Below are 13,052 nucleotides of genomic sequence, written 5' to 3'. Positions count from 1 at the left end.
TAAACTAATTACACCTACTCTAAGCCCCCTAATAAAATAACAAAGCCCCCCAAAATAAAAAATTCCCTACCCTATTCTAAAATACAAATATTACAAGCTCTTTTACCTTACCAGCCCTGAACAGGGCCCTTTGCGGGGCATGCCCCAAGAATTTCAGCTCTTTTGCCTGTAAAAAAAAACATACAATACCCCCCCCCCAACATTACAACCCACCACCCACATACCCCTGATCTAACCCAAACCCCCCTTAAATAAACCTAACACTAATCCCCTGAAGATCTTCCTACCTTGTCTTCACCATACCAGGTTCACCGATCCGTCCTGGCTCCAAGATCTTCATCCAACCCAAGCGGGGGTTGGCGATCCGTAATCCGGTGCTCCAAAGTCTTCCTCCTATCCGGCAAGAAGAGGACATCCGGACCGGCAAACATCTTCTCCAAGCGGCATCTTCTATCTTCTTCCATCCGATGACGACCGGCTCCATCTTGAAGACCTCCAGCGCGGATCCATCCTCTTCTTCCGACGACTAGACGACGAATGACGGTTCCTTTAAGGGACGTCATCCAAGATGGCGTCCCTCGAATTCCGATTGGCTGATAGGATTCTATCAGCCAATCGGAATTAAGGTAGGAATTTTCTGATTGGCTGATGGAATCAGCCAATCAGAATATAGTTCAATCCGATTGGCTGATCCAATCAGCCAATCAGATTGAGCTCGCATTCTATTGGCTGTTCCGATCAGCCAATAGAATGCGAGCTCAATCTGATTGGCTGATTGGATCAGCCAATCGGATTGAACTATATTCTGATTGGCTGATTCCATCAGCCAATCAGAAAATTCCTACCTTAATTCCGATTGGCTGATAGAATCCTATCAGCCAATCGGAATTCGAGGGACGCCATCTTGGATGACGTCCCTTAAAGGAACCGTCATTCGTCGTCTAGTCGTCGGAAGAAGAGGATGGATCCGCGCTGGAGGTCTTCAAGATGGAGCCGGTCGTCATCGGATGGAAGAAGATAGAAGATGCCGCTTGGAGAAGATGTTTGCCGGTCCGGATGTCCTCTTCTTGCCGGATAGGAGGAAGACTTTGGAGCACCGGATTATGGATCGCCAACCCCCGCTTGGGTTGGATGAAGATCTTGGAGCCAGGACGGATCGGTGAACCTGGTATGGTGAAGACAAGGTAGGAAGATCTTCAGGGGATTAGTGTTAGGTTTATTTAAGGGGGGTTTGGGTTAGATTAGGGGTATGTGGGTGGTGGGTTGTAATGTTGGGGGGGGGGTATTGTATGTTTTTTTTTACAGGCAAAAGAGCTGAAATTCTTGGGGCATGCCCCGCAAAGGGCCCTGTTCAGGGCTGGTAAGGTAAAAGAGCTTGTAATATTTGTATTTTAGAATAGGGTAGGGAATTTTTTATTTTGGGGGGCTTTGTTATTTTATTAGGGGGCTTAGAGTAGGTGTAATTAGTTTAAAATTGTTGTAATATTTTTCTTATGTTTGTAAATATTTTATTATTTTCTGTAACTTAGTTCTTTTTTATTTTTTGTACTTTAGATAGTTTATTTAATTGTATTTATTTGTAGCAATTGTGTTTAATTAATTTATTGATAGTGTAGTGTTAGGTTAATTGTAGGTAATTGTAGGTAGTTTATTTAATTATTTTATTGATAGGGTAGTGTTAGGTTTAATTATATCTTAGGTTAGGATTTATTTTACAGGTAAATTTGTTATTATTTTAACTAGGTAACTATTAAATAGTTCTTAACTATTTAATAGCTATTGTACCTGGTTAAAATAATTACAAAGTTGCCTGTAAAATAAATATTAATCCTAAAATAGCTATAATATAATTATAATTTATATTGTAGCTATATTAGGATGTATTTTACAGGTAAGTATTTAGCTTTAAATAGGAATTATTTATTTAATAAGAGTTAATTTATTTCGTTAGATAAAAATTATATTTAACTTAGGGGGGTGTTAGTGTTAGGGTTAGACTTAGCTTTAGGGGTTAATACATTTATTAGAATAGCGGTGAGCTCCGGTCGGCAGATTAGGGGTTAATAATTGAAGGTAGGTGTCGGCGATGTTAGGGAGGGCAGATTAGGGGTTAATACTATTTATGATAGGGTTAGTGAGGCGGATTAGGGGTTAATAACTTTATTATAGTAGCGCTCAGGTCCGCTCGGCAGATTAGGGGTTAATAAGTGTAGGTAGGTGTCGGCGACGTTGAGGGGGGCAGATTAGGGGTTAATAAATATAACATAGGGGTCGGCGATGTTAGGGGTAGCAGATTAGGGGTACATAGGGATAACGTAGGTGGCGGCGATTTGCGGTCGGAAGATTAGGGGTTAATTATTTTAAGTAGCTTGCGGCGACGTTGTGGGGGGCAAGTTAGGGGTTAATAGATATAATACAGGGGTCGGCGGTGTTAGGGGCAGCAGATTAGGGGTACATAAGTATAACGTAGGTGGCGGTCGGCAGATTAGGGGTTAAAAATTTTAATCGAGTGGCGGCGATGTGGGGGGACCTCGGTTTAGGGGTACATAGGTAGTTTATGGGTGTTAGTGTACTTTAGGGTACAGTAGTTAAGAGCTTTATAAACCGGCGTTAGCCAGAAAGCTCTTAACTCCTGCTATTTTCAGGCGGCTGGAATCTTGTCGTTAGAGCTCTAACGCTCACTGCAGAAACGACTCTAAATACCGGCGTTAGGAAGATCCCATTGAAAAGATAGGCTACGCAAATGGCGTAGGGGGATCTGCGGTATGGAAAAGTCGCGGCTGAAAAGTGAGCGTTAGACCCTTTAATCACTGACTCCAAATACCAGCGGGCGGCCAAAACCAGCGTTAGGAGCCTCTAACGCTGGTTTTGACGGCTACCGCCGAACTCTAAATCTAGGCCTAAAACTTTACACTTATTTTGTCACTTTTTAAACAACTAATGAAACTAAAAAATACATCTACATGTGTTAGTCATGGACTAATCTTTTCTTTGAATGCATCATTCTATCTAGCGTGTATTTAGTGTTTAATGTCCCTTTAAAGTGTATATATTTTATGTTTAGGAATAATAGTTATACAATGTGCACAATATGAGAAATACAATAATTCCTATGTTTCCTCTTCAACACTCATTCATTTATTTATTTATAGTCAGTTAGCAGAATATAAGTGTGAATATGATAGTGAGTTTAAAAATTAACCATGATTGTAACAACACATATTTAAACCTCTCTGTTGAATATTCTATCAAAGTGCACTTTTCTTACTATTATTTTAGATAGACAAACCTATTTCAAATTCTTTCTAGTGTTTTTACACTATGAACGTACTAGAACTGCTTGAGAAATAAAATGACTATGGAATTTAGGAATTTTCCCAGCATTTGATCTGGCAGTGCAACTTTCCAGGAATTGCTGTTTTTTTTAAGTTAGTGGAAAGATCACATTAATCAAGCAATGTTGGCTCTATCAAAGGATCTCCAATGTCAAGCATGCACACTGCAAATTGTGAACATATAAATGAGTGCTTTGTCACATGATATGTTATTTTTTTGTCCTCTAACTTGTTCTTTATCATAAACATATAGGGCTATTCATAGCAAGACAAGCCTCCAATTCCATCCAATGAAGTTTAGAGACATTGTAAAATGGGAGAGCTAATTAAAACGTACAATAATAAACAGTGTGGTGAAAGCTGACAAGCCATTAAGTTGTCAGCAAGTCGTTAGGTAGCCAAACAAAGTAATAAACTGCACCACATTCCCATTCTGTCAATGTTTTCTAAACCTTAAGGATTTATATTACTTGATTGCATTATTATTATTAAACCACTGTCCAATAACAGAACATCATTATTTGAATAATAATATTAGGGGCAGAACAATTCAATACTAAAATGGTATAATGTGTTTATTAATGCAAAAATATTTCAGTATAACTATGAATTTAACAGCAACAATAGTTAATCTCCCAAAGTAAAGCCAGAGCCATAACTTAAAATAAATATATATTTTTATTCACATTTTAATAAACAATTATGTAAACAATGAGTATGTTTTTCTAAACACCATAGTCAAAAGAAGTGGTTATACCATATAAATAAATGCCTTTGGGTATATTTATATAACTTTTATGTAGTAGCTCCCATGAGCCTCTACTCAAATAAATGCTAATTTATTCACAACAGGAGATCACTATTAACACAGAGATCACCTGCCTATTAAAACCTTTACAGGGGCTTTATTTTAAAGAAGGGCTTATGGATTTAAAATGAGAGTTCTTGGGGGGTCTCTAGGCCTATTATAAAAGCCTAGAGGCCCCCTCAAATGGTCGTCATTTGCACTAAAGACATTCATCTAGTGAAATGATTATGCAATGATGCCCCCTGCACATTCGCTGCCAATCGGCTAGCAGGGGGTGTCAATCATCCAGATCGTATCTGATCGGATTGATTGCTGTCTGCCACCTCAGAAGTGGTGGATGCGTTAAGGAGCAGCGGTCTTTTGTTTCCGGCGGTAGGCTCACGCAGTAACAGCTGCATTCGCAGTATGTTAAATCGGCCAAATTGTGTGGATGAAGACCATGTGTAATTATTCACACTAAATGTGTTACTAGCAACAATAGTTAATTTCCAGCTGCAGATCCAGACTAGAAGAAAACATTGTCAGTGATTGGCAGCTACGAATGTAGGCTCTCCTGATAGGCTTATAAGCTGTCTCTATGGGGCTGATTTATGAAAGTGCGGACGGACATGATCCGCTGTACGCTGTCTGCATTTATCATTGCACAAGCAGTTCTAGTGAACTGCTTGTGCGATGCCGCCCCCTGCAGATTCACGGCCAATCGGCCGCTTGCAGGGGGTGTCAATCAACCTGATTGTATGCGATCAGGCGGAATGCTGTTGTATGCGATCGGACGAGTTAAAACCACTGCTTCTTAACTCCTGTTTCCGGCGAGCCTGAAGGCTTGCGCGGAAACAGCTGCATCAAGCTCCATTCAGAGCTTGATGAATTGGTCCCCAAGTGTTTAAACCCTTTGCAGGGTTAAACACAGAGTTTCATGCAGGCATTTATGCTCTAGTAAAATGGACTAATGCATTAGATTGAATAATAATAATAGAGCAAGTTATTGAAACTAAAGGGTAAAGTGTTTTCAGAAAACAAGGTTACAAATGATATTATCATTTAAATACCAAGGCTAAAATATTTGTGGGCAATCTAAGAAAAAATACTACTTTACTGAAAGGTCAAATAAACATTGGATGTTTAATGATGGAATAAATTACTGTAAAGAAGTATCACTACTAGCTTCCATAAAAGCAGAATAACAAAAAACAAACCACAAACGCACACAACTAATTCATTTAAAGGAACACTAAACGCAAATTTTTTATTTAAATGATACAGATAGAGCATGCAAGTTTAAGCAACTTTCTAATTTACTCCTATTATCAATTGTTCTTCGTTCTCTTGCTATCTTTATTTAAAAAGCAGTAATGTGATGCATAGGAGCCGGACCATTTTTGGTTGAGAACCTGAGTTATGCTTGCTTATTGGTGGGTAAATGTCAGCCTCCAATAAGCAAGCGCTATCCATGGTGCTGAACCTAAAATGGGCTGGCTGCTAATATTTACATTCATGATTTTCAAATTAAGATAGCAAGAGAACAAAGAAAAATTGATAATAGGAGTAAATTAGAAAGTTGCTTTATATTGCATGCTCTAGCTGAATCATGAAATAAAGCATTTGGGTTCAGTGTCCCTTTAAGTGAAGGTACTAAACACAGGGAGTGAGTATTCGTTTTTAAAGTTTTCTTAAAGGGATAGGAAACCCATACATTTTCATTTGTGATTCAGACAGAGCATACAATTTTATTGTAGGTGTCTGGATCACTACGTGTCAGGAACTAGTGCTGCCATCTAGTGCTCTTGCAAATGGATAACATTATTGCAAAACTGCTGCCATAGTGCTCCAGACACGAGCACGCTCCTGAGCTTATGTCCCTGCTTTTCAATAAAAGATCCAAAAGAACAAAGACAATTTGATGATAAAAGTAAATTAGAAAGTTGTTTAAAATTGCATGCGCTATTAGAATTATGAAAGAAAAACATTGGATTTTATGACCCTTTAATTTTTTTATGATAATAAGGATTGAATTGCCATGTGTAGAAGTTAAAAGCAGAATCAAAAAAGAGAAAGGCTTTAGCTACTTTTGGCAACATGATAATGGCTTTATTTACAAACAAACACACATATATATTTATATATAGACACATACATTCATTAAAGGGACACTGACCCCAAATTTTTTTCATTTGTGATTCAGATAGAGCATGCAATTTTAAGCAACTTTCTAATTTACTCCTATTATCAAATTTTCTTCATTCTCTTGGTATCTTTATTTGAAAAGCAAGAATGTAAGTTTAGATGCCGGCCCATTTTTGATGAACAACCCACCAATTAACAAGTGCTGTCCAGGGTCTGAACCAAACATTGCCTGGCTCCTTAGCTTAGATGCCTTCTTTTTCAAATAAAGATAGCAAGAGAATGAAGGAAATTTGATAATAGGAGTAAATTAGAAAGTTGCTTAAAATTGCATGCTGTATCTGAATTACGACAGAAAAAATTTGGGTTTCAGTGTGCCTTTAACCTATATGCAATAGCAGTGTAATTTTAGATATTTTAAATTTAAGATATGTGCATGCTCCTGAGCCTACCTAGGTATGTTCTTTTGGAAAGGTTTTAGCAAAAAATACAAACAGAAAGTACATTTAAAAACAGAAGTAAACTGGATGCTCTGTCTGCATTATTAAAGTTTAATTTTAAATTGCATATCCCTCTCAGTTAAAAGATATTCTATGTACCATTTACCAGTGTAATTTTTTTTTATTATTACAGTGACACTGCAACTTTAGAAATACATTTTTGTCTGCATTTGAACAGCATCCATTTCCTGTACATGAATCTGTTACATACATTATTATTAGGTAATAAGTAGCGGCTTTACATAGTGAGCAAGCTTTATCAAGAGCAAGGAGAATTCTCCAGGTAATTCTCCTATGGGTTCTCCTCTGCTTGCCTTTAGGGATGCAAATCTGTGCACTCAAATTTATTAAAAAACGTGGTCGGGGGGTTTGCGCTTCTCCATAGGATAACAGAGGAGATGTAAAGATACATTTCTCCAGTCACATTAGTATCTGCCTTATTTATCAATGAAAATTAACAACTATTCTCCATGTAAGTGGTATATGAACCAATAGCAATATTTATACAGCCCCACTTAGTTTTGTTAATGACCTTTTTAAAAAAACAGTCATAGAAGAAAATAGATCTGTTTCATTATTTCTATTTTTGCTCTTCATTTTATGTATTATTTGTGCGCCCCAATAGATATTATTTTTGAGCCTATATATATATATATATATATATATATATATATATATATATTTATATATATCTATCACTCCAATATATATATATATTTGCACTCCAATATACATTGTTATTGCACTTAATTATATATTATTTTTGCACCTGGCTGAACCGTATTTATGTATTTTTTTATACAACTAGAGATTAGATTTGTAAAGCAATTCTCCACAGCAGTCATGGAGAACTTTATTGCACACATTTGCAGGAAAACTGTCAGTTTGCTATAAGAAGAAAATAAATTATACATGTGTAACTAGTCAAATTAATAAGGCGAACTATAGAAAATATGACTAAAACAATATAATTTAACCCTTTTTTAGTGCCCCTGTGCGCCAAGGAGAACAGGAACAGAGTAGGAAAATTTTACAGACGAACAGCCGAATAGGGGCATTTATTCATGTGTGCATTTTTAGGAGCAAATTTAGGAGAATAGCAATGGTCAATCCTGCCCATTATAGAAGCTATGTGTCATAAGTAAAAAGTGGAGTTGAAGAGAAGTATAAAATTACTCCACACATACTAATTTATGTAACTTATTTATGACATTTAAATGTGTAACAGTATAATTAATTTTACTTTTCTTTAACTCAAATAATTCCTATTTTATGGGAAGAAAAGATTATCACACATATTTTTTTTTCTGTCTTTTAAATGTATAGGAACATTTGGTTGGAAAAATCAATTAGATTTTTTCCACTTGCAATAGTTTCCTTTGAAACTTCTGTCTGAAGCTTCCTGCATCAATAAATATGGTAATGATTATACAACATACTATTAAATATTATATATCAATGAACATGAAGTGAATATTTTGCCAAGTCCAACCACATACTTAAAGGGACACTGTACCCAAAAATTTTCTTTTGTGATTCAGATAGAGCATGCAATTTTAAGCAACTTTCTAATTTACTCCTATTATCAATTTGTCTTTGTTCTCTTGCTATCTTTATATGAAAAATAAGGCATCTAAGCTTTTTTTCTTGGTTCAGCACTCTGGACAGCAGTTTTTGATTGGTGGATGAATTTATCCACCAATCAGCAAGGACAACCTAGGTTGTTCACCAAAAATGGGCTGGCATCTAAACTTACATTCTTGCATTTCAAATAAAGATACCAAGAGAATAAAGAAGATTTGATAATAGGAGTAAATTAGAAAGTTGCTTAAAATTGCATGCTCTATCTGAATCATGAAAGAAAATCTTTGGGTACAGTGTCCCTTTAAAGGTTTTGAATATCAATGTTTTAACTTTTTTATTATTTTTTTTAAATCTAGCTACAGTGCTGGGAAAGCTTCCAAGCAGAACAACTTGTTTTAAGTGATACATGTGTCACAATAGTTGCCAAAAGCAATGCTCTCTGGGACAATTTTAGACAAGCCCTCTCATGCTGTTCAGTCACTTAGCCAATCAGCCATTCAGAAAAGGGGGTGGGTGAGCTGGGTGGTACCAGTATGACCTTGTATCAGGTTGAAAGCTTTCTCAGACTGAGTGAGGTAACCATCGGTCAAATTTGGCTTCTGTCATTCAATTACAAGCATTCTTAGAACACCAATGTGACTCTGGCACTCCTCAGACTTTCACATTTAAAATTTTGTTAGTAAATATTGCTATTAGAAGAACACAAATATACTATAAAATACAGCAGTGTATGGTTTAATTTACTATATATTTTTTTTCCATTTTAAACACTGAGGTTAAATAGCAACAGTAACATAAACATAGCATACTGAATGAAAACAAACATGCTGCACCTTGTAATTATTCCAACATTTTACTAATAAATATTATTTTTTTTAAATAAGGAAATAAATACAACTTTAGGTAAACACTTAAACAATATATGTAAAATACTAGTAATTAAGAGTTGCATTTTGATAATAAAATTATAGTATAATTTACCCAACACCCTTTAAACAAATGTTTAAAAACTGTTTCCAATAACTGACTCATATTTCCTGAATATGTTAGAAACACATTATTAAACTCACAGAGAAATGGCTTAGTTTAAATTTGATTTGTTTTTGTAACACACATGGTTTGAGTTTTAGTGACTCATCATTCACAAAAAAAAAAAACAGTATACAAATAAACATTACTGCTCAAAGTTACTACACATTTTTAAACAATAGCCACTACAGTTTATTAATAAAAAAACAAAAAAAAAAAAAACAGCTAGTTTATTATTGTAATATAATGTATCTAACATTTTTTTTTTTACTTTTACAATTGGTCAAAGACTGCTATTTTCAATTAATAGACAAAGCCCCTTAAAAAAAATAATATTGATATTTAAAGGAAAATACAGGTTAGCTATGCTTAATAAATAATCTGTTTTGATGCAGACATAACAGGTTCTATAGCAGATGTCATGAAGAGTTAAACTTACTTGGAGTAGTTGTTTCAGCACTTGCTAAGACGTCCCAGAAAACAAAGCCACAGTGCATCCATATAAAAAGAGAAATTAATTCTCTACTTCTCATGTTTTTCAAAACTTCACTTTAATTTGAATAACAATTGTTGTATTTGAAGTTTCTTTTGTCTAACTTTAGATGCTCCTTAATCAACTTTGATTAATGCTTCAGACAGTTCAGTGCAAATGTATAAAAAGGATTTCCCTCTCGCAGGAGGAGCCAGGATCTGCTATTGGCAGGCAACGGTCTCCTTATGTTATTACAGATATGCAAATCATTACCATCCCTCATGGAGGAGGATCAACCTTCAAGGAATTTTTAAACAAAGTTTCATGTACTAAAAGAGAAAAAAAAACTTAGATGACTAATGGATAAACTACTTGCTTAACAAAATTAGACTTGTGTGAGATCTCTCTATCCTCTTTCTCTATAGATTATTATTATCTATATATAATACCTGTATAATAGATTAAAGGGACATGGAACACACATTCTTTCTTTCATGATTTAGAAAGAGCATGCAATTTTAAACAATTTTCTAATTTCCTTCTATTATCTAATTTGCTTCATTCTCTTGATATACTTTGCTGAAAAGCATATCTAGATAGGCTCAGTGGCTGCACATAGATGCCTCATGTGATTAGCTCACCCGTGTGCATTGCTATTTCTTTAACAAAGGATATCTAAAGAATTAAGCAAATTAGATAAAAGAAGTAAATTTGAATGTTTAAAATTGTATTCTCTTTCTGAATAATAAAAGAAAAAAAAAATGGGTTTAATGTCCCTTTAAAGATATATATATATATTTTTTTAAATACAACCTTGATAAATTAAGTATATTTTATCCAGTCTATTATTAATACTATTTTATATTATTATTTTTTTTTGTGGTAAAAATAATAGCACTGGTATTTTATATTATTTACAGACTACTATTCTACATTTAATTACATATACCTTTTAGCTGTACAATTTTGTTTCAATTTCCTCTGTAGCCTAGGAAATGAGAAGTATCCAAAATAATGAAAAAAAAATTAAATTCTACATTTTGCAGCCTTTGTAAAACTGAGTGTGGATAATAGATGTTATTATTTATTGTTATTTATCTAAAACATTTTTTAGTAAACTATATGTTTTAATATATTCAAAGACCATTTTTAATTTTCATTGGAGATATTTTAAACCATTTTGCATATAATGTTATAGAACTCTTAGATATATGAGTAAATGAATAATGGGTGACATATTGGCTGATTTACTGTGGGATTGGACCAAGACTAAATAAATATTGTGTCAAGCTAGATAGCTAGATAGATAGATAGATAGATAGATAGACAGATCTGTAGATTAATAGTGGCTCATATTTAATATGCAGATGTAAACTAGCTTATATATCCCTTTAAAGAGACATGAAAGTCTAAATTAAACTTTCATGATTCAGAAAAAAACATGCAATGGAAAAAGAAAAACTTATACTATCAGATATTCCTTTTTTGTATCTTTTAATGAAGAGCAAATGAATCATGAGTTTAATTTTGACTTTCATACTCTTTAAAGGAATATGAGACCCAACATTTTTCTTCCACAATTCAGACAGAACATACCGTTTTAAAACAGTTTGCAATTTACTTCTATTATCAAATTTACTTAATTATCTTGTTATTCTTTGTTGAAGAGATACCTAGGTAGGTATCACACACGTCTGGAGCACTACATTACAGGAAATAGTGCTGCCCTCTAGTGCTCTTGCTAATATATTACATTATTGCAAAACTACTGCAATTTAGTACTGCAGACACATGTACGCTTAAAGGGACACTAAACCCAATTTTTTTCTTTTGTAATACAGATAGAGCAGGCAATTTTAAGCAACTTTCTAATTTACGCCTATTATCAAATTTTCTTCATTCTCTTGGTGTCTTTATTTGAAAAGCAAGAAGGTAAGTTTAGATGACGGCCCATTTTTGGTGAACAACCTAGGTTGTCCTTGCTGATTGGACAGCACCCACAAGCAAGTGCTGTCCAGAGTTCTGAACCAAAAATCGACTGGCTCTTTAGCTGATGCCTTATTTTTCAAATAAAGATAGCAAGAGAACAAAGAAAATTTGATAATAGGAGTAAATAAGAAAGTTGCTTAAAATTGCATGCTCCATCTGACTTATGAAACAAAAAATTTGGGTTTAGTGTTCCTTTAACCCTTTGAGTGCTAAGCTGGATTTAAGCTTTTTTGTTTTTTACTATTTTTAAATATATATTTTTTTTACTTTTATATATTTTTTTCAGATCCCCAATACTTACACCGTTGGAAAGGTTAGGCGATTACCTTTCCAAGGGCAGGTCTTGGGGGTCTGTAGCTGTTGTTCATTGTAATTTTCAAATAAAGTTTCACTGTGACGTCACTGCGTGAAACGGGAAGCCCCGGTGATGCCTGTCAGTATACAGGCCCAATCGCCGGGGTGGGAGTCGATGGGAGCCCCCCCAATTGCCCTCAAAATGGGTGAGTGCTAGCGACGGCTTTGAGCCACAGTTTAAGGGAATTAAAGGGTCATAAAACCCAAATTTGTTTTCTTTCATGATTCAGATAGATTTTTTTTTTTTTTAAAGTTTCTATTATTAAATGTTCTTCCTTCTCATGCTATTCTTTGTTGAAGAGATATCTAAATAGGTAGCATGCACATGTCTAGAGAACTACATGACAGGAAATAGTGCTACTCCTAAGCTCTTGCTAATGTATAGTATTGTTACGCAACTACTGCTGACATATAGTCCTGCAGACACGTGCACGCTCATGGGGGTAGATTTACCAAGCAGCGGATGCTGCTATCTACCTCCGTACTTTCCTGCTTGCCGGAAATGTAAGTTAAGAAACAGCGGTCTTAAGACCGCTGCTCCTTAACTCGTCTGTCACCTCTGAGGCGGCGGACAGCAATCAGCCCAATTGGTTACGATCAGTTTGATTGACACCCCCTGCTAGTGCAGGGGGAGGCATTGCACAAGCATTTTACGAGAAATGCTTGTGCAAAGATAAATGCAGACAGCGTATGCTGTCGGCATTTATCAATGTGCGGCAGACATGATCCGCTACAGAGGATTATGTTGGCCCGCACATTGATAAATCTACCCCATGAGCGCTTTCCTTCTTTTCAACAAAGGATAACAAGAAAACAAAGAAAAAAAATATAGAAGTACATTTTTAAAATTGTTTAAAATT

General features: G+C 35.1%; 1 protein-coding gene across 1 annotated transcript in view; it reads right to left on the bottom strand.

Annotated features, from left to right (window-relative positions):
* Nucleotides 1-10,059, bottom strand: part of LPL (lipoprotein lipase) — a 46,988-nt gene extending 36,929 nt beyond the window's left edge. Inside the window, exon 1 of the mRNA XM_053703216.1 lies at nucleotides 9,817-10,059. Within this exon, the coding sequence (XP_053559191.1) occupies nucleotides 9,817-9,910 (94 nt within the window). The 5' untranslated portion in view covers nucleotides 9,911-10,059. The remainder of the gene's footprint in view (nucleotides 1-9,816) is intronic.
* Between the last annotated feature and the right edge of the window lie 2,993 nt (nucleotides 10,060-13,052).

The sequence above is a fragment of the Bombina bombina genome, chromosome 2, assembly GCF_027579735.1.
Source record: "Bombina bombina isolate aBomBom1 chromosome 2, aBomBom1.pri, whole genome shotgun sequence".
In the NCBI taxonomy this organism is placed as follows: Eukaryota; Metazoa; Chordata; class Amphibia; order Anura; family Bombinatoridae; genus Bombina; species Bombina bombina.
The sequence above is the reverse complement of the archived record's forward strand: the minus strand, read 5'-3'. Positions and strand labels throughout refer to the sequence as shown.